Here is a 22,310-nt window from a genome sequence, read left to right as displayed (position 1 = left end):
CAGAGACAGGTCAGACTCTGCTGCTCCAGCAGGCTGTGCAACTGTCTCCGCCTCCCTGCCTCCTCTCTTCTCCAAGGGTCCAGGCTTCAGTTTCTTAGTTCAAGCGGTTTGCCGAGCCCCGTGTCCCTCCCCATCGCACCTGCCCCTCCCCGCCCCGCCCCTCCACCTACCCCAGCCTATCCCGTAGTAGTAGAGGTGCTTGCTGTCCTCTGACCCGAAGACCTTGACAACCATGCTGTAGAGATGCAGCCCCTCCACCAGCATCCACGCGAAGGTGCTCAGGAAGAAGTAGTGCAGAAGCATAGCGAGAGCCCGGCAGGGCACCTGGGACCAAGCAGAGACAGGTCAGACTCTGCTGCTCCAGCAGGCTGTGCAACTGTCTCCGCCTCCCTGCCTCCTCTCTTCTCCAAGGGTCCAGGCTTCAGTTTCTTAGTCCAAGCGGTTTGCCGAGCCCCGTGTCCCTCCCCATCCCACCTGCCCCTCCCCATTGACTGCAGGACCATGGACCGGCTTGCTCGGAGGCTGGCCTGAACTCTGAGCTGCAGAGGCCAGCAGGAGGCAGAGGGTGATGGCAGGGCAGGGCGGGACCTACTCACCGTGCCAGGCTGCCCCTGGAAGCTGATAAGCAGCAGGACCTGGGCCGCCAGGACAGCAAATGACAGGTTGGCATGGATGTGGTAGCGCTGGTTCCTGATAGTGCTGACGGAGCTGAGGAAAGGGAAGGCAGGGTGTGAGGCCCAGGTCAGCTGGGCTTAGCCGCAACTGCTCAGCCCCAGCTGGGCTCCCTGTCCAGGGTCTCCACAGGGTCCCAACACCCATTCCTCCAAGAGCAATCAGAGTGGTCTTTACAAAACCCAACCTAAGGCTGGTACTCTATCCCCGAGTGACAGGTCCCAGCTCCTATCACAGACCCAATGGCCCAGGAGTCAGCCTTGCCAGTTACTCAAATGGCTCTTTCTGTTCCTGCTCACTTGCCCCAGCCCTGGAACCCCTGCACCTGCAGCCCTTGCCCAGCAAAGCTCTGCGTGGAGACTCAGGCCAGCCTTAGAGAGAGCTCCCACCTGCCTGTTCCAAGCAGCTCACCCCTCAGCACGCATGAGGAGACTGCCATGTGCAAACACTGCTCACACTCTGCTCTCCTTGGTTACTGACTGCCACTCCCCCACCCCCTGTATCTGCCTTGCACCATCATTCCTTGAGGCCTGGTGCCATGGCTGAGGGGCAGGATGGTCAGGGATGGCTGTGTCAGGAAGGTCAGGGATGGCCATGTCAGGATGGTCAGGGATGGCTGAGGGGCAGGGTGGTCAGGGATGGCCGTGTCAGGAAGGTCAGGGATGGCTGAGGAGCAGGAATGGTCAGGGATGGCCATGTCAGGATGGTCAGGGATGGCCGTGTCAGGATGGTCAGGGATGGCCGTGTCAGGATGGTCAGGGATGGCCGTGTCAGGAAGGTCAGGGATGGCTGAGGGGCAGGATGGTCAGGGATGGCTGAGGGGCAGGATGGTCAGGGATGGCTGTGTCAGGATGGTCAGGGATGGCCGTGTCAGGATGGTCAGGGATGGCCGTGTCAGGAAGGTCAGGGATGGCTGAGGAGCAGGGATGGTCAGGGATGGCTGAGGGGCAGGATGGTCAGGGATGGCTGAGGGGCAGGGTGGTCAGGGATGGCCGTGTCAGGATGGTCAGGGATGGCTGAGGGGCAGGATGGTCAGGGATGGCTGAGGGGCAGGATGGTCAGGGATGGCTGAGGGGCAGGGTGGTCAGGGATGGCTGTGTCAGGATGGTCAGGGATGGCTGAGGGGCAGGGTGGTCAGGGATGGCCGTGTCAGGATGGTCAGGGATGGCTGAGGGGCAGGATGGTCAGGGATGGCTGAGGGGCAGGATGGTCAGGGATGGCTGAGGGGCAGGGTGGTCAGGGATGGCTGAGGGGCAGGATGGTCAGGGATGGCTGAGGGGCAGGATGGTCAGGGATGGCTGTGTCAGGATGGTCAGGGATGGCCGTGTCAGGATGGTCAGGGATGGCTGAGGGGCAGGATGGTCAGGGATGGCTGAGGGGCAGGATGGTCAGGGATGGCCATGTTAGGATGGTCAGGGATGGCTGAGGGGAAGGATGGTCAGGGATGGTCATGTCAGGATGGTCAGGGATGGCCGTGTCAGGATGGTCAGGGATGGCTGTGTCAGGATGGTCAGGGATGGCTGAGTCTATCTTTGCCTGAATTGGGTCTCACAAGAACTCCTATCATCCGGCTGGAGGCCTCTCCAGACCTTTCCAGCTTGGTGAGGCATGGTGTCCCCATCTTCTCAGCCTCATCTGTTTTTCTAGGTTCCCTGGCAGCCCCATGGCCTTTCCTGGCACCTGAGCTCAGGGAACAGCCCCCACCCCAGAGCACAGGATGTGCAGACGCTGGGCAGGGCCGGGATGCTCCCAGGGAGGTCCAGCGGGGGTGGTGTGTACATCTACAGGAAGCGGCCAGCAGCCTCCCTGAGCGCGGGGGCGAGGGGTGACTCACGACAGCACAGCGAAGGTGACCAGCGTGGCGGCCAGGCAGAGCACCGACAGGGAGCAGCCGATGTAACTGACGGACGACAGCGCCACCTGGTGTCTGTGAGAGAGCTGCAGGTGCAGAGGGACACAGTGGCGTGAGGCTGGCCGGCCCTGGAGCCTGCTTCCCACCCCAGCGTCTACTTCCACCAGCCAGTCCTGTGCCTGTGACCTTGGTTTTGGCATTTCAGGTGTTCTCAGCTGCCCAGGTCCTCTAGCACCCATCCACCTCCTCGTACCCGGGGCTGCCTGGCTGTCCGGCTGCGTGCCCGGACTCCTCCTCGGGTCCTTGGCTTCTGACCATCACAAGCCTCAGTGTCGTCGCAGGGCCAAGGCCCTGCGTGGGTGCCCTACGTGGGCACCCGCCCCCAGCCCAGGACGAGCAGCCACCGTGATGCCCTGCTGCCTCAGCCTGGGGCCCACCCAGCACGGCTGGGGCGGCTCTAACAGCTTCCAGAGTTTAAATTACAGGCTGCTCCGCCAAGCCAGAGGGGGTGGGGGAGTGGGGGCTGTGCGTGGAGGGACAGACTGTGTCCAGACACCACCCTCAAGCGTGTCCACAGCGGTGCAAGTCCAGGGAAACACAGCTGTTTCCTGAGAAATCAGGTCTGTAGACACCCAGATGGAACAATCTCTCAGATACGAGAATACATTTTTAGGACTGTAATCTTCACCCTTTGTCCAGAGAACAAAGGGGCTGTGAGCTGAGAGAGGAGTAGGGAGAAGCGCAAGTCAGGGTGGGCTGAGACAGGAAGAGGAGGAGCTGTGAGGGGGAAGAGCTCCTTATGGCCCCTCATTCAACAGGTGTCAGACCTCCTGCCGGAGGGCAGAGATCCCAGGGCCCCACTGCCCTTGGCATGGCCAGGAATGCCAGCCTTTTAACAGAGGAGAGCTACGGTCACAAGGGAGGCGCAGGCCTGCTCCGCCCCCTACTCCAATGTGCCCAGAGCCTGGGGCCCAGGACACGTCTAGGCCTCACGCTCAGAGGTAGGCACTCTTAGGCTAGCTGCTCAGAGCTAGATCCTGGGTTGAGATGGAGGAAGTATCTACTAAGTATGTGTGCTTGGGCTAAATCCTTGGGCTGGGTGGAATCTCCTACCCCCCCAGTCCTCACCATAGCACCCAGGAAGCAAGGTCCCCCTGCACTGCATAGGGAGGCCTGCTCGCCAGTTCAGCACACAGCTGTGGGGAGACTGTGCCCTCTAGTTAGGAGGAGGGACCAGGCTGCACCACCTTGGACAGGCCCTCACTGAGGTCATCTGCAGGCACACGCCAGGCCTGTGTGATAGCCGGTCCTGTACTGTGTCCGCCCCCAAGAGAAGCCAGTACTGCCTGCCTGCACCCTGCCCCACCCCACCCTGCCTGAGAGCACCGAGAGAGCTCACCAGGCTCTCAGCGGATCCACCTGAGGCCCACTCCCCTCCTGCCAGCCAACTGCAGCCTGCTCAGCACCTGCCGACCGTGGGTCCTGCCACCAGGGGTCCAAGGTAGCCATGGTACAGCTGACATACTGCTGTCCCAGGAAGGGGTGGCATGTCCTGGCTGTGCCCAGCCATTCTGTTCTTCCCTACCCACAGACAGATTTAGAAATGACCGGAAAGGCCTGAAGTTTGCTTCAGGACAAGGGAGGCTCTGAGTCAGAGACCACAAACTCAGATGCCTGTGGGGGCTCACAGAGGACATGGATAGCACGACACCGCTCCTCGAAGCCACGTCCCTCCAGGCAGACACATCCTCCTCTCAGACAAGAAGGAAGGCCAGGCTACTGCCTCTGGTGCAAGCTGAGGCGGGAGGGGGTCAGAGGTGAGGGGGCAGAGGTGAGGGGGCAGAGATGAGGGTGGCAGAGATGAGGGGGGCAGAGGTGAGCGGGGCTTCGGGTGGCAGGTGCTGAGAACAGGGCCCGAGGCCCATGCTCACTCCAGCCGTTCCTGGTGTGGCCAGGTCTGCTTTATTGAAAACCAGAAAGACCAGCTTTATGAAAATACATCTGTGCTTGAAATGCTGGCTACTGATTTTCCCAAATCGAAACCTCGGCAGTTTCAATTTCAAATGAAACTTGTCTCCAAGCCAAAATCAGCCTTTAGACCACTGTTTTGGCTGTCACATGGCAGGCTGTCTGAGGCCAGGCACCAGGAGGGACTCTGCCCGGAACCTGTTCTGGCCCAGGGCTCCTGCACTTTCGCCAGAGCATGCCCAGTGACACCCCAGAACCTAGAGGAAAAGCCTAAGGACAGGCTGGGGAAAAGCCACTGAAGAGACCATGCCTGGGGGAGAGGCCATGCCTGGGGGAGAAGCCATGCCTGGGGAGAAGCCATGCCTGGGGAGAAGCCATGGGGCGGGGAGAAGCCATGCCTGGGGAGAAGCCATGCCTGGGGAGAAGCCATGCCTAGGGGAGAAGCCATAGGGGGGAGAAGCCATGCCTGGGGAGAAGCCATGACTGGGGAGAAGCCATGGGGCGGGGAGAAGCCATGCCTGGGGAGAAGCCATGCCTGGGGAGAAGCCATGCCTGGGGAGAAGCCATGCCTGGGGGAGAAGCCATGCCTGGGGAGAAGCCATGGCTGGGGAGAAGCCATGCCTAGAGGAGAAGCCATGCCTGGGGGAGAAGCCATGACTGGGGAGAAGCCATGCCTGGGGGAGAAGCCATGCCTGGGGAGAAGCCATGCCTGGGGGAGAAGCCATAGGGGGGAGAAGCCATGCCTGGGGAGAAGTCATGGCTGGGGAGAAGCCATGGGGCGGGGAGAAGCCATGCCTGGGGAGAAGCCATGCCTGGGGGAGAAGCCATGGCTGGGGAGAAGCCATGCCTGGGGAGAAGCCATGCCTAGGGAGAAGCCATGCCTGGAGAGAAGCCATGGCTGGGGAGAAGCCATGCCTGGGGGAGAAGCCATGGCTGGGGAGAAGCCATGCCTGGGGAGAAGCCATGGCTGGGGAGAAGCCATGCCTAGAGGAGAAGCCATGCCTGGGGAGAAGCCATGCCTGAGGAGAAGCCATGCCTGGGGAGAGGCCATGCCTGAGGAGAAGCCATGCCTGGGGAGAAGCCATGCCTGGGGAAGAAGCCATGGCCGGGGAGAAGCCATGCCTGGGGAGAAGCCATGCCTGGGGAGAAGCCATGCCTGGGGAGAAGCCATGCCTGGGGGAGAAGCCATAGGGGGGAGAGGCCATGCCTGGGGAGAAGCCATGCCTGGGGAAGAAGCCATGGCCGGGGAGAAGCCATGTCTGGGGAGAAGCCATGGCTGGGGAGAAGCCATGGCTGGGGAGAAGCCATGGCTGGGGAGAAGCCATGCCTAGAGGAGAAGCCATGCCTGGGGAGAAGCCATGCCTGGGGAGAAGCCATGCCTGGGGAGAAGCCATGCCTGGGGGAGAAGCCATAGGGGGGGAGAGGCCATGCCTGGGGAGAAGCCATGCCTGGGGGAGAAGCCATGCCTGGGGAAGAAGCCATGCCTGGGGGAGAAGCCATGCCTGGGGAAGAAGCCATGCCTGGGGGAGAAGCAGCCCAGTGACGGCCAGCTCAAGGCCTGGGTAGCCACCACAGCCTTCCTGGGTGCCCCCCTCCCCACAGGGTGCATCTCTGGGGCCCTCTGGACATGAGTGAGTGTGGGGTGGGGACACCAGACAGGAGAGTTGAGGCTCGCCTGTGTGAGCCCACTACTCTGTCATCCCACGGTAGCCGGCTGGTCCTCACCCCCTCCGTATCCCAACGCCACTGCTCTCCTTCATGACCTTCCTGCAATTTCTTTTCCAAGTTGGCCCTGTGGCTGTGTTGCTTTCCACTAGAGTCCTGGACAGAAGACACCTGTCATACGCCTTGGCAGGGCCAGCCTGCAGCGGCCCAGGCCGTGTTCAGAGTGCCTGACCACTGTGCCCCTGTGGCCTGCCCTCAGACAGAACACACACTCCAGCCCCCACCTGCCTCCTGTGGTCTCTGGGCCACTGCCCTGAGGGCTGACCCCTCCAGGGCAGCTCTGGAGCACAACAGTTCTAGCCACAGCTCACCTAAGTGGGGTTTGCCTGAGTGAACCCCATTCTTTGATGGAACTGCAAAGAAGGCCAGGAAAGCCTCTGGAAATGAGCTTCAAGGAGAAAACAGGTATGGGGAAAGCCAGGAGAGACGCTGAGGGAAGCGCCATGAGTGTGGAGGGCAGCGGCAGCCCAGCCCAGCCCCAGCCCAGCCCCAGCCCTGCCCCAGCCCAGCCCAGCCCAGCCCCAGCCCAGCCCAGCCCAGCCCAGCCCAGCCCAGCCCAGCCCCGCCCCGCCCCGCCCCGCCCCAGCCCCGCCCAGCCCCGCCCCAGCCCAGCCCCGCCCCAGCCCCGCCCCAGCCCAGCCCCAGCCCAGCCCCGCCCAGCCCAGCCCAGCCCCGCCCAGCCCCAGCCCCGCCCAGCCCCGCCCCAGCCCAGCCCCGCCCAGCCCCGCCCCAGCCCAGCCCCGCCCAGCCCCGCCCCAGCCCAGCCCAGCCCCAGCCCAGCCCCGCCCAGCCCCGCCCAGCCCCAGCCCCGCCCAGCCCCGCCCAGCCCCGCCCAGCCCAGCCCCGCCCAGCCCCAGCCCAGCCCTGCCCCGCCCAGCCCCGCCCCAGCCCAGCCCCGCCCCGCCCCAGCCCAGCCCCGCCCCGCCCCAGCCCAGCCCAGCCCAGCCCAGCCCCAGACCAGCCCCGCCCCGCCCAGCCCTGCCCCGCCCAGCCCCGCCCAGCCCCGCCCCGCCCCGCCCTGCCCCAGCCCAGCCCCGCCCCGCCCCGCCCTGCCCCAGCCCAGCCCAGCCCAGCCCCAGCCCAGCCCAGCCCCGCCCCAGCCCCGCCCAGCCCCGCCCCAGCCCCGCCCAGCCCCAGCCCAGCCCCAGCCCAGCCCAGCCCTGCCCCAGCCCCGCCCTGCCCAGCCCAGCCCAGCCCAGCCCCAGCCCAGCCCAGCCCAGCCCAGCCCAGCCCAGCCCTGCCCCAGCCCCGCCCTGCCCCGCCCAGCCCCGCCCCAGCCCAGCCCAGCCCCGCCCCGCCCAGCCCAGCCCAGCCCAGCCCCGCCCCAGCCCCAGCCCAGCCCCAGCCCAGCCCAGCCCCAGCCCAGCCCCAGCCCCGCCCCAGCCCCAGCCCAGCCCCGCCCAGCCCAGCCCAGCCCTGCCCCGCCCCAGCCCCGCCCCAGCCCAGCCCAGCCCAGCTCCAGCCCCAGCCCAGCCCCGCCCAGCCCAGCCCAGCCCTGCCCCGCCCAGCCCAGCCCAGCCCAGCCCAGCCCAGCTCCAGCCCCAGCCCAGCCCCGCCCAGCCCAGCCCAGCCCAGCCCTGCCCCGCCCAGCCCAGCCCAGCCCAGCCCTGCCCCGCCCAGCCCCAGCCCAGCCCAGCCCCGCCCCGCCCCCGCCCCAGCCCCGCCCGCCCCAGCCCCGCCCCAGCCCAGCCCCGCCCCAGCCCCACCCCAGCCCCGCCCAGCCCCGCCCCAGCCCCGCCCCCGCCCCGCCCCAGCCCAGCCCAGCCCAGCCGCAGCTCCAGCCCCGCCCAGCCCCAGCCCTGCCCCGCCCCGCCCCAGCCCCGCCCCAGCCCCAGCCCAGCCCCGCCCCAGCCCAGCCCCAGCCCCGCCCCAGCCCAGCCCCGCCCCAGCCCCGCCCAGCCCAGCCCCAGCCCCAGCCCCGCCCAGCCCCAGCCCAGCCCAGCCCCAGCCCCGCCCAGCTCCAGCCCAGCCCCAGCCCCGCCCCAGCCCCGCCCCAGCCCAGCCCCAGCCCCAGCCCAGCCCCAGCCCCAGCCCAGCCCCAGCCCCGCCCAGCCCCAGCCCAGCCCCAGCCCCAGCCCAGCCCCAGCCCCAGCCCCAGCCCCAGCCCAGCCCCAGCCCCAGCCCAGCCCCAGCCCCAGCCCAGCCCCAGCCCCGCCCCAGCCCCAGCCCAGCCCCAGCCCCGCCCAGCTCCAGCCCAGCCCCAGCCCCAGCCCCGCCCAGCCCCAGCTCCAACCCAGCCCCAGCCCCACCCAGCCCCAGGCCCGCCCAGCCCCAGCCCAGCCCCCGCCCCGCCCAGCCCAACCCCAGCCCCGCCCCAGCCCCCGCCCCGCCCAGCCCCCGCCCCGCCCAGCCCCCGCCCCGCCCCGCCCCGCCCAGCCCCGCCCAGCCCCAGCCCCAGCCCAGCCCCAGCCCCAGCCCAGCCCCAGCCCCAGCCCAGCCCAGCCCCAGCCCAGCCCCAGCCCAGCCCCAGCCCCAGCCCAGCCCCAGCCCCGCCCAGCCCAGCCCCGCCCAGCCCCGCCCCAGCCCCGCCCAGCCCCAGCCCCAGCCCCGCTCCAGCCCAGCCCAGCCCCAGCCCAGCCCCAGCCCAGCCCCAGCCCCAGCCCAGCCCAGCCCAGCCCAGCCCAGCCCCAGCCCCAGCCCAGCCCCAGCCCCAGCCCCAGCCCCAGCCCCAGCCCCAGCCCAGCCCCAGCCCAGCCCCAGCCCCAGCCCAGCCCAGCCCCAGCCCAGCCCAGCCCCAGCCCCAGCCCCAGCCCAGCCCCAGCCCCAGCCCCAGCCCCAGCCCAGCCCCAGCCCAGCCCCAGCCCGAGCCCCAGCCCCGCCCAGCCCCAGCCCCAGCCCCAGCCCCAGCCCCGCCCAGCCCCAGCCCCACAGGACAAGCTCAGGGTTCTGCAGAAGAGGTGGGCTTGGCAGGGACACAGGTCACAGTATGGGCCTTTTAACTCATGAACATGCCGCACATTTGCTAACACTTGTGGGATCTGCCTTAATTTCTTTAACATTCATGAGAAGGTTCAATTTTAGCAGGGATAATTTTAGACCATTTTCAAATCAACTTTTTCTGGCAATGAATGGATATGATCTTCTCCCACTAAGACACCCACAGACTGTCTAAATCCAGTGTCACCAGTGAGTGGTGACAGATTTATCATCAGAGTGCTTCGGGAGCCTGTTCTTGTGACTTTGTGGAATGCACCTCTTCCCTTTCTCCCTAAAACTGCACAATGCTCTGCAACTTCCTGGTGGTCCCTGGTGCCCCTACCCACCATCCCTAAGCTCCTGGCCCTCCCACCGTTCCACAGACTCTCCTGATGCCCACATTGCTCTGCAGACCCCCCTGATGCTCACACCGCTCCACAGGCACCCCTGGTGCTCACACTACTGGTGCTCACACTACTCTGCAGACCCCCCTGGTGCTCACACCGCTCCACAGGCACCCCTGGTGCTCACACTGCTGGTGTTCCACTGCTCTGCAGATGCCCCCTGGTGCTCACACCACTCTGCAGATGCCCCCTGGTGCTCACACCATTCTGCAGATGCCCCCTGGTGCTCACACTACTCTGCAGATGCCCCCTGGTGCTCACACCACTCTGCAGACCCCCCTGGTGCTCACACCATTCTGCAGATGCCCCCTGGTGCTCACACTACTCTGCAGATGCCCCCTGGTGCTCACACCACTCTGCAGATGCCCCCTGGTGCTCACACCACTCTGCAGACCCCCTGGTGCTCACATCACTCTGCAGACCCCCCTGGTGCTCACACCACTCTGCAGACCCCCTGGTGCTCACACTACTCTGCAGATGCCCCCTGGTGCTCACACCACTCTGCAGATGCCCCCTGGTGCTCACACCACTCTGCAGACCCCCTGGTGCTCACATCACTCTGCAGACCCCCTGGTGCTCACACCACTCTGCAGATGCCCCCTGGTGCTCACACCACTCTGCAGACCCCCTGGTGCTCACACCATTCTGCAGATGCCCCCTGGTGCTCACACTACTCCGCAGACCCCCCTGGTGCTCACACCGCTCCACAGGCACCCCTGGTGCTCACACTACTGGTGTTCCACTGCTCTGCAGATGCCCCCTGGTGCTCACACCATTCTGCAGATGCCCCCTGGTGCTCACACTACTCCACAGACCCCCTGGTGCTCACACTGCTGGTGCTCACACCACTCCACAGACCCTCCTGATGCTCACACTGCTGGTGCTCACACCACTCCACAGACCCCCCTGATGCTCACACTGCTGGTGATCACACCTCTCCACAGACCCCCCTGATGCTCACACTGCTGGTGCTCACACCACTCCTCAGGCCCCCCTGATGCTCACACTGCTGGTGATCACACCTCTCCACAGACCCCCCTGATGCTCACACTGCTGGTGCTCACACCACTCCTCAGGCCCCCCTGATGCTCACACTGCTGGTGCTCACACCACTCCTCAGGCCCCCCTGATGCTCACACTGCTGGTGCTCACACCACTCCGCAGGCCCCCCTGATGCTCACACTGCTGGTGCTCACATCTCTCTGAAGACCTCCTGGTTCTTTACGTGGCCTCTGAATGTCTCCCCAAGGGCAGGCAGCCCAGGGGCTTCTATGAACCCCTTCCAGGCGAGAGGCCTCTGTGGCGTCCTTGTCCCCTCCAGTTCCCCTCACTGTGGGCTTTCCATGTGCATCAGGTCACCTTCAGCTCGCCCTTCAAACTTGGTGACAGTGGGTCTAGTCACTCCCGGGGACATAAAAAGAACGGCACAGCCTGGCCATGGGTCTAGGGCCTGCTCAGCCGATGCCAGGCCACTGGAGCACCTACCTCCAGAGGGACCACCTGCATGAGGATGGCGAAGTTGGTGAGGTGCGAGCAGTGGCAGACGGAGTGGCTGAGGTTTCCTTCTGTGAGCGCACAGCCCTGGCTCGACCAGATGCCTTCCCCGGAGCTGAGGATACAGCAGGCATGATCAGTGGGGCAGTGCCAAACCTTGGCCAGGGCCAGAGAGAGCCACAGCCCTGGCCCCACCAGGCCACACACTCATGGCTACCTGTCTCCCCTGCTGGGGAGCGGCAGCCCAGACCTGCAGCATGGTATTCTTAGAGCCTGCCCAGCAGCAGAGTGGACGCTGCTGGTGTTGAGGGGACGACGGCTTCTGCTGGGATGGGGGGACGAGCTGCCCTGCACGGCCACTCTGGAAAGCGCCTGGACTAGGCCCAGCGTGAGACAAAGTGACAAATGTGTGGGTGCCCAGCTCAGGGGTGCTGGGCTATACACACGTGTGCACGCGCACACACACACAGAGCCAAGGAAACTCAGCAAATCCTGAGTGATTCAAGAAACCACTACAGCAGCAAGTGTCCATCAGAGGAGTGGACTAATGAAAGCAGTGTACAGAAATATGGCAAGGTAGATAAATGAGATGCGGTCCATAGAAACACAATAAAAACAAGATACAGCATATAAAAATATGGCCAAACAGAAGCAAAATGCTATACGAGGAAAATAGGGGGGAAACTACTGCGTCCCTAACCAGGGTGCACTGCTGCAGACACCATGATGCCAGAGCACAGAACAGCCCCACTGTGCATGCCCTGGGGGGTGTCCTGTGGGTACAGAACCAACCGCACAGAGGGACCCTCCACCGTGGTCACCTAGGGAGGGAAAAGGGAAGCTAAGCTGTAAAGGACGCAGGGGACACTTCCTTTATGATGGCCTTGCTTGTAACTGGCACGTGACTAGTATAGTTGCTTACAGCAGGCGCTTAGACAAGAAATGACCTCCACAAGCATGTGGATGGCAGGTGGCTAATGAATGCAGCGAGAAGATGGACAATTCTGAAATCATGGTCTGTACTTCTTTGTATTTTCAAGTTCCCCAAAGGTGTCAGAAGTGGTTCTTCGCAGAGCTGCAGCTTTAAGCAATCAGCAAAGACAAACCTTTGCTTCAAGCAAAGGCAGGAGCCCTTAGGGAAAGGAGTTGATAGAGATGAGAAACAGGACTGGTTTGTCTTTGCTTCATATTGAGTTGTAACTGAAACACCACTGTGGATGCCATAGTGCATGTCCATCCACCGGGACAAGCCGTGCCTGTCCTGCACCTCCCAGCTGAGGAACACACACTAGCAGCACACCAGCGTCCCAGCATGTGGCCAGCACCATGTGGAGCCCTTCCCCAGTGGGATCTGAAGGAGGTGAGAATGCCATTCCAAGGGGAGTCAGAGGACTGAGAGCAGCAGTTCTAGAGATGGATGAGTTACTCGAGGGAGGCAGGCAGGAATGCTCTGCAGAGCAAGGCCAGAGCCACTGAGCCACCTGCTCAGCAGAGCCCGGCCCCATCAGTAACTTCAGGATAAGAGACCGACAATGGTGGGTGCCCCTGCCTCACTCTACCTCGCCCTTACGTCTAATTTCCCAGGACCCAGACAGGGATCACCATATATACTGTTACTTTCTACAGCTCCTGTGTCTGTCTGCTGCACGCACAAATGCAACTGTGATTAGAGGTAACCTGAGAATCAGCAGACACTGAACAAGTAGACATGTCAGGAGGTAGATATAGAAATCCTGCCAGACGCTGTGAGTGCCACAGAGGAAGAACACCGTAAGATGTGATGCTGCCTCGACCGGCAGGGGTGCAGAGCCGAGGGTGGCCCCTCACGGGGTGAAGTTTCATTCCCAAAGCCGTTGTAGACACAAGAAGACAGCTCCTGCTGCACAGACACTGAGGGAACAATCCAGCCTCAAAAATGTGCACAGCCCACAACCTCTGAAGTCTGCAGCTAGACAAGAAGTGGTCACTCAACTGCATGAAGAAAATTTGCAAATACAACAAAAGACACAGCTATCAACAGGGGCAGAACACAAAACTAAGATGGGGTGGAATGATAAAAGGAATGTTAAACTAAATAACACCAAGTACTCCCTATGAACATAGACAATATGTCAATTATTGAGAAATGTGTGTGTGCGTGCATGCACACATGCACACACACTCTCAGTGGTCATTGCTGGGGAGGACAAGAATAAAGCACAAAGGGGAAAATAGTTTATGTGGGCACTGGAGTCTCACACTTGTAATCCCAGCTACTCAGGAGGCTCTGAGTATTATGGATTATGGTTCAAAGCCAACCTGGGTAGGAAAAGTCTGTGAGATTCTTGTATCCAATTAACTACCTGAAAAAACTAGAAGCAGAGTTGTGGCTTAAGTGGTAGAGTGCTAGCCTTAAGCAAAAATGTTCAGGAATAACAACCAGGCCCTGAGTTCAAGTCCCAGGACTGGCACAATAACATTAATACTACTTCAGAATGGGTGTGGTGCCATCTGATACCTAGAGGATCATAGTTTGAAGCCAGTGTAAGCAGTAAAATCCACAAGACTCTGTCTATAAAAAGCAGGGCTGGAAGAGTGGCTCAAGCCGTAGAGCACCAGTTGAGCCAGAAAGTTGTGCAAGGGCAAGGCCCTGAGTTTATTTTATTTATTTATTTATTTTTTTGTCGGTCATGGGGCTTGAACTCTGGGCCTGGGCGCTGTCCCTCAGCTCTTCAGCTCAAGGCGAGCGCTCTACCACTTGAGCTACAGCGCCACTTCCGGTTTTCTGGTGGTTTATTGGAGATAGGAGTCTCACGGTCTCTCCTGCCCCGGCTGGCTTTGAACCGCGATTCTCAGATCTCAGCCTCCTGAGTAGCTAGGATTACAGGCGTGAGCCACCAGCGCCCGGCTAAGGCCCTGAGTTTAAACCCCAGTACCAGCAAAATAAAATTAAAATAATACTTTAAGCCTACAGTAGTGATTCACACACATAATCTTGGCTACTTGGGAGGCTCAGACTGGGAATATCGTGGTTGGAAGTCAGTCCAGGTAAAAAAAAATTCTAAAGACCTCATTTCAATCAATAAAAGGCTAGTCATAGTGACGTATGTCTGTCATCCTTGTACATGGGAAGTAGAAATAGGAGGACTGCAGTTCAGGTCAGCTGGGATGGGGAGGTGGGGAAAAAACTCTACTAGAAAAATAACACAAAAAAAGGGCTAGAGGCATGCTGAAGTGACAGAACACTGCCTAGCAAGCGGCAGGCCCTGAATTGAAACCCCAGTATCATAGCGCTTTGCTTTCTAAAAGAATAATATACTGAGGTATTAGTTACATAACTTCTTAGAGAATAAATTTAGAAAAATAAAGTGGCACAGTGAAAATACCTTTCAGAATAAAGGAGACTCATTCTCTTAACCAAGAGCTGAATTTATTTTCAACAGACTTGCACAAGAAAGGCTAATGGAAAGTAGCACGGGGAAATGTCGCTCTGCATCAGACACGGGTGAGACCTCGGGAAGGAAGCCTGCAGGGCCCCACTGTGGGTGTCACTGCTGTGGTCTTGTTCAACTTTCTACAAGATGACCGTGTCAAGGGGGCAGGCAGAAGCCACGTCAGCTAACAGTTATGGCACCTAGGACACGTCACCTAGCCTTCGTGGCACCAGAAGACACAACTGAGGAGTCAGCCAGGCCTGGGCAGCAGGAGCTGTGGGAATGCCGGTCACACTTCTAAAGCCATGAAATGACACAGTACTGACTGAGGGCAGACAACGATGAACTCAACAAATCTACAGCAAACTTAAGGTAACTGTTACAAAAACTTCAAAAGGAAGCATAGATTAGAAGTCATTGGTGAAGTAAAACAGCATCATAAAAATACTCCCAAAATCAAATGGAGAAAAAAATAAGTAAACAAAACACAAGAAGCAAGGAAAAGATGGAAAAGTCAGAAAACATCTAACAAAAGAGTCCATTTTAATCCAACTGTATCAATAATCATATTAAATTCAAGTTACCTAAACACACCAATTAAAAACAAATTGTCAAGCCTGGGTAAAAGGCCTTGAGTTCAACTCCAGTAGTGGAAAAAAAAAAAAGTAAAGGATTAAAAAAAAAAACAAGAAAAAACATAGTCATATGTAGTCTAAAAAAAAAACCCACTTCAAGTATAAATGCACAAATCAGATCAGACAAAAATGTGGGTGAAGATATCCACTCACAGGACGTAAAGATGCAAGCACAAATCTAAAGCCAAGCAGCTGCCTTTAAATGAGACCAACACACAGGCCGAGGATCAAGGAGGGTATTACATGAAGATAGGAGGCTGGACAACCAAAGCATCTGTGCTGCTAGCAACACAACTCCAAACCCTGATAAGGGAACTGGAAACACTGGAGGAGGAAGAGGGCCTTGCGTCTGCGGCGGTGGGGGGAGGGTTGGGGCACACTGCCCTCTGTGTCCTCACTGGGGGTCGGGGAGCCCACACACTGCCCTCTGCGTCCTCACTGGGGACCGGTGATGAACAGCCCTGCTGGGCACCTTTCCCCGCCCCCACTGTCCACTTGCTTCTTCTCACAAGCTCCATCGTTAGTTCTCATTATTTTTTCCAAGGTATTTGTGGGGGTTTTGACAATAGAACTTGTTCCTATTCCTGGATATGCTTCTGGACATCAACTCTAAATATAAAACCCTGAAATGCTGACATCACCCGGCAGAGGGCTGCTCCCCACACCCGTTCCCAGCCACACGCTCAGGCTCCTCAGGTCAGGGGCATCCAGGCCTCAGGCCTCTGCCCAGCCACATAGCATGCTCCATCCTCAACCCCCTCCCCGCTGCCACCATCAGCTCCCCTCCCACGAGCTGGTTGCCCTGGGCTTCTTGAGGCTCATGCTAATGCATCTGCACAACTGGCTGCAAAACTCAGCACCTGTGATCATGCAACCCTGCTGGCTACACGAGTGGCCTGGATCTACTCTGGACTGCGCGACTGGCCTGGGCTGGACACCTATGCCATCTGGCACACAGCCCCATCCTTCCTGCCGCCGTTGTGCCTGCGGGGGCCCCGGCACCCACCGTACCTGAAGTCCAAGAAGGCACAGTACAGGAAGAAGCGGCTGCTCTCATTGGTGGCTTCAAGGTACTGCTTGTGAGTCTGAAATAAGAAAATAGAGATGCTGCGTGAGGTGGTCCTCATGTGGAAGAGGCCTCCTCACAGCTGGAGATGCAGGCTGGTGCTGAGCGGTAGCGCAGCCACAAAGCGTGGCCATCTGCATTCCACCTCGACTCCTGCCCACTTCTCCTCTGCCCATACTGGCCACAAGCCGGCACTGCTGACCGCAGGGCCTTTGCATCAAATGTACCCACCCTTGTGAATGCTGTTCATCCAAGTCAACCGCAGTGCCCTCCCCCCGTCAGGACTCTCTCAAACTGATTCCTTTGAGAGATCTTCTGGGACGGTTTATGGCAATATCACCAGTCCATCCCCAGACTCCACCCTATCCTCCCTAGCCCCATTCCTCTCATCTATTTCTCATAGTCCTGATCACCACATGGCCAGCTGCATGTCTACTGGTTTGCCATCATCCCCCTGTGAGCACAGTGTGGACAGGCCCTTTGGGTCCAGTGCCTGAGGGGCTACACCCAGCAGTGCCTGTCAGGTGAAGGGATGTAGGAATGAGGAAGTGACAGACGGATGAACCATCTTGTTGTCAAGCCCTCATCCTCTCCTGGACCTCCCTGTTGGCCAGCTCAGGCTGACTGCAGCAGAGCCTTCAACTTGACAGGATAGTGGCTCCTTGAGGGACTGTGGCAGGAGCCAGGCCTCAGGCCTCACCCTGTGGGGACACGAGGGTCACTCCCAGGTGGTTTGGCTCTTGCCCGGGGTCTAGCTCTTTCCCAGTTGAGCCAGGCACCTCTCCCCTGGCGAGATGGCTCCCACTGCATTGTCTGACCATGAACATCCTGGCTGTGAGCCTTTGCTGCTCCCTCCACTGCAGCCCAGCGTTGCTGGGAGCCACACCCACGAGGACAGCACATCAGGCACCCCACGCTGGCCTGCACCATTCTAACCTGGCGGTGGCCACAATGCCCACAGCAAGCGGAGCCCCAGGAGGACCCCGGGATGCTCTTCCCCATCCTGGGTGGCTGGACTCCACGTTTCCCTGGTCATATTCACATTGCCCTGGTCTGCCTCTGAGCTCCTGGCCCTCCTAGGCCAGAGATAAATCATCTTCAAGGCAATCAGACCCAGCCAGCAGGCAACAAGCTGAGCATGTGTGGTCTGGAGGGAGAGCAGACATTCTTCAATCGGATCTGGGGCCAAGATCACAGCTCAGAAGAGGAACTCCCTGACTGGGGTCAGCCCTCAGAAGTTTCCTCTAGGGCTCAGCTCTGGGGCTGGGAAGAGTGAAGCTCCTCCATCAGTGTCTGGAGGAAGGCCCTCAACAAGTTTCCAAAAAAGGCTTCGAGATTCTCAGGCAGATGGGAGCAGGCGTTTTTCAACAAATGGGAGTGCAGTTATGCCAGAGGAAGGAAGGTGAGTCATCTTTCGTGGCCCACACTTAATTCTGAAGAGAAACATGGAAGGTGCCAACATGCTATGCACCTCCCTAGGGGGAAAGGGGCTGTCCCTGGTTTTCTTCATCACCGTTGGGCATCCAAGCCCCTCTGAGCTTCATACCCAGGGACCCTGTTGCTCTAAAACATGGGTATTGGCTCCAGCAGAGAGCTTGTCCTTGACAACCTGGTCATCTTCCATCTAGCAGGAAGCGTGAGCTCCGGAAAGTCCCTGCAAGGTGCAGGCCCCTGGCCACTGTGAACAAGATGGGACGCAAGCGGCCCTCCCCTGATCGCTGCTCACATGAAGGGGGAGAAAATACAATGTCTGAGCACTGCCTGAATATTCCTTGTGCAGAGGTCAGCCAGCATATAGTCTCACCCGTGAAGTTAGAGGGCCAGGACGCCTGGGCAGAGGGCCAGGCTCAGACAGAGGGTCTGGAGCAGCGCAGCACCCCAGCGATGGGTGGGCCCACGTACGATTGAGAGCTTCATAGCCTCACACAGGTGTCCAGGCCCAGCGGAAAACTGTTTTTGTCAGATCAAGGGTCAGGAGACTCTCAACTTGAGAAGAAAATGAACAGACGTCAACACTGAGTGACCCAGCAGAGGAATTACTGACAAGCGTTTTCAAAGCAGCCATCAGAATGCTTTCACAAACAGTAACACTTACTTGAAACAGATGAAAATTACAAAATCTTGGCAAAGAAACAGATGACATGAAAGAACTAAATGGAAATTTTAGAAAAACAATAATAACTGAAATTAAAACTTCAATGAATGGGATCAATAGCAAGATAGAGCAATCAAAGAACAGGAAAAATAATTTGAAGAAAAAAAAATCAACAAATCATACAATTTAACAACAGAAAGAAAATACACTGTAAACAAATAGTAACAGAATCTTGGAGCTTGTGGTACCAGAGCAGCCGATCTCACCTCCGTGCCACTGAAGTCCCAGAGGGCTGGCGAACACTCCAGAAATAATAGCTGGAATGTCTTAAATTTGGCAAAACATGTGAACATACAGATTAGAGAAGCAGAACAAACACAAACCAGTGCCCTACGCCTCATAATCAAGACTGCCGAATGCTAAAGACAACGAAAAATCAGGAGCGCAATGCAGGGTGTGACCCCTGCCAGTCCTACTGTCCAACTCTGTGAGCAGCTCACCCATCAGTGTGACTCAGCATCATGCAAGGACACAGTGATGCTGGCCAGGCAAGCTCCACAGACGTTTCAAGCCACCAGCAGGAGCTGGTGAGTGGGGATAGTTGAGGTGTTCAGACATGCACCCCACAGGGATGCCTGCCTGGAAAGAAGAAACCATGGAAGCATATCAAGTGCTCCCTCCACTCCCAGACCTGTAGGACTGCCTCTCTGAAGTGTCCTGTTACTCCAACCATATGGATAGCACCAAATACGTGGAAAATGCCCTTCCTCCTTTTCTCTATCTCTAACCCCAGCTCTGTCCATGGCAGCACGAGAACCCCAAACTCCATGGATGCACGACACTGGCTGTAGGAACGGCACCACCATGTCCCGGGGTAGGGGGGATGACGTACTTCTGCTTCATTGGAGCTCTGCATTCAAGCACCTCTTATGTGGCTGGGGACAGACCCACAGAGGGCAGGGGACCGTGCTGTGGTGCTCCCACGCCATCTGTATGCACCTCTTATGTGGTCCGGGCCAGATCCGTGGGGGACCATGGTGCTCCTATCCACCTGCAACCTTGGCCCAACAGATCCACCTCACCCACAACAGGACTGTCAGTGTTTACAGTGAGGGCTCTCTTGGGATTGTTTTTCCTCCTAGATGTTCCTAAATTGCTCATGAAATGTTGACACTACAAATTATTTCCCCCTAGATACTGGGCTAGAACTGTTCCGAGATGCTCCACAAACTGTTCTGATGCTACCGTGCTGTGATGTAAAAAGAGAAGAAGTGGAGCCCAAACGGATGCTCTGACGCTGGTCTGCTCAGTCTTTCCTGAGAGTCCACCATCATTCTCCTGCCCCTGAATTCCAATGAGACTGGGATCCCACAAGGCTGGATCTGGGCCTCATGAAGATGGATGGTCTTTATTACAGTAAGAGGAACAGACTGGTTCCTAAATCCATCATCTGAGTTGTTCTTGTTTCCAACACTATGAATTTTGTCCTTGAGCCAGAAAACCTTCCTGGGTTATAAACTGCAGTGCAACCTCCTGCATGTCTGAAAAGGGTTACATCCAGAACAGGTGGATACCATGTCCACCTGCCGATGACACTCAGCCATCTACAAATACAACTCTAATACCATTTCCCAGGCTGGAGGATTGGCAGATAATCGGGAAATTCCAATTACAGGTATGCACCCAAATCACCTAGGAAATACAAGACTTCTGCAGAAATGATGGCCCAGATTTAAAAGGTTGAGAAATTCTGTTTTGCAGCCTGACTCTGCAGCTGTGTCCCCAAACCTGATACCCCTCACTGGAATGAGGCTCTGTTCATGAGAGAGACTCTATGGCTCCCAATGTGCACTCCAGAACCTTCTGAGAAAGGCCATGCCTGGTGCCCTGGTGCAGCTCTTACCAGGGTCTGCTTGCCTCCTATTTCTGTTCTTATTGCTTATTTCACATTATCCCATCTGCTACTCTATTTTATATTCTCATAAATAAAACAGCTTTATCCCAATCTCCCTAGGTCCCAAACACATACACTCAACCTTGTCAATAAAGAAGATGTTCAGCTCGCCCTGAAAGTCCTCCACACAAAGGGGTAATATCCGGTGGGCAAGTCCCATGATGCTCCCACCGATTCTGTAAAATGAACACCTATGGAAGACGCTGCTTAACTCATTAGTTAACAGGAAAACAGGGAGGCAATTACTACCCCTTAGAGGAAAAGTTAAGAATCGTACATAGACGAAGCCATTGTGAATGCTGAGGTAAATCTGCCTAAAAGATACGAAACTGGAAAGCTTGTCAAGATCCACGGGAGAGAGTCCATAGGATAAAATCCACATTTCAGTAGAGAGAGCTTCCGGACCCTCGGCAGCGTGGAGCCGAGGAAGAGGAAGGCCCGGCTGGAAGCACTTAGCACTTCGGCTCTACTTCAGTCTTCCACACTTGTTCCCTCCGTAAGTTAATTTTTAAACTAATTTAATCCAACATAGGTTCAAATATTAAATGGATTTTCACGCCTCAGAAACAGGATAGCAACACAGGTATAAAGGCCAGATGAGACTCCTGTCCACACTAGAGAAACCAGTTAACTGCCTACCAGAACTAACCGCCATGTAGGGTAGTTTATGAACTGGGGCTTCAAGAGCTGAGAAGTTGGTGGTGGATGAGGGACACACCTGAGGGGTGGGAAGCAGGCCCAGAGGGGAACTCCCTGATGGCCCCAGTTTCAACAGAGAGAATTTCCAGATGGTGCTGATGGGTAGCACAGCCTCTGGTGCCTGGAACTGGGTGCAGTTCTAGCAGGAGAAACCCAGGTAAGGAGGGTCCCGAACCCATCCGAGGGCCCACTGAGTGCTCCGCTGGGCTATGGTCAGAACCTGCAAGAGGAGACAGCCTGGCAGGGAATGGAGGCTGCACTGGAGTGTGTGCTGCGCAGGACAGCCTGGGGAAAGCCACAGAGAAGGCAGAGCTACAGGTGGACTGCTCCAAAGGTCCTGCCTTACCAGAAGGATGAAATAGCCAGACAGCTAGTGGGTAGGTGAATGAAAGAATGGCAATTCTACTTATACACTAGAAAATTTAAGTTGACCGACAGCGACAGAACAGAGATGACTGGTCACCTTGGCATGAAGGGCAAGAGGGAAGGTATTAATGGGGGCCAGGAAATGGGGTGTACGTGTGCTGACGATCCTCACTGGAGTAATTCACATTTCATACTTAGAGATGGTAGGCACCCCAATAAATCTAGACTGGGTTGTGTGTTTGCATGTGTGTGCAGACTAGAGCTGCACTGGGGAGGGCCCTCAAGAGCCAGGAAGAGGCGGTGAACAGGGACGAGCCGAACTGTACGATAAACCGGGGAATGCTAGACCACAATGTCGGCAACCTGGTCAACAGCTGCTGGTGTTATGCAGAGCAATGGTGGAAGTTGGAAACATCTCAGATTTCCTACTCTGTGACCCTTCCCTATGCAAAGTTAAACAAAATAATAACACTGGCAGGAAGATAGCCGGGCCCATCTTGGTGGGGTCACCGCCATGCTGCTCCCACTTTGCAGACTCGGTGTGGTTGACTTTTTCTGAAATGTGTCCCTGGTGATAGGTGCTGTTCTACTTATTCACTGTAACAGTTGCTACTGAGTCTAAAATTCAGGAAAACAGCCCTATTTACGGGGTTATTGTGGGGTGACGGCCAATTGCTTCTGAGATGATCACCTGTCATTCTCAGATGAGGAAAACCACTTTAGTCTTTCCAAAGCACCAAGCTTGTTCTGTGAAAAGCTTTTACTTAAAAGATACACATTTCTACTGCTTGGCTGAGCACTCCAGCAGAATTAAGTAGCCCTGAACAAAGACTTCCGTGAAAAAAATGAAACACTTATCCCACACAGAGGCCTAGAGGAGAAGAGGGCACCCATGCTGGTGCAGGAGAGAGGAGGGTGGGCAAGAGCAGGGGCAGCCGCGGGCTCCATCAGCAATGACCTCCCGCCCAGTGACAGTGCGGGGATCCCGAGGAGGCAGGCAGAGGACAGGAAAGGACACACGTCGCTGCGAGGGACCAGCACAAACGCAAGT

The 22,310-nt window shown here is 58.1% G+C and overlaps 1 protein-coding gene across 1 annotated transcript in view; it reads right to left on the bottom strand.

Annotated features, from left to right (window-relative positions):
* Positions 1–22,310, bottom strand: part of LOC122101940 (adhesion G-protein coupled receptor D1-like) — an 83,090-nt gene that overhangs the window by 14,166 nt on the left and 46,614 nt on the right. Inside the window, exons 15-19 of the mRNA XM_042672427.1 lie at positions 16,091–16,164; positions 11,023–11,146; positions 2,507–2,610; positions 597–708; positions 171–324 (exon numbers count right to left, since the gene is read on the bottom strand). Of these exons, the coding sequence (XP_042528361.1) occupies positions 171–324; positions 597–708; positions 2,507–2,610; positions 11,023–11,146; positions 16,091–16,164 (568 nt within the window). The remainder of the gene's footprint in view (positions 1–170; positions 325–596; positions 709–2,506; positions 2,611–11,022; positions 11,147–16,090; positions 16,165–22,310) is intronic.

The sequence above is a fragment of the Dipodomys spectabilis genome, unplaced genomic scaffold, assembly GCF_019054845.1.
Source record: "Dipodomys spectabilis isolate Male_0828 unplaced genomic scaffold, ASM1905484v1 ptg000712l, whole genome shotgun sequence".
Taxonomy (NCBI): Eukaryota; Metazoa; Chordata; class Mammalia; order Rodentia; family Heteromyidae; genus Dipodomys; species Dipodomys spectabilis.
This window is presented reverse-complemented; position numbering and strand designations above follow the sequence as displayed.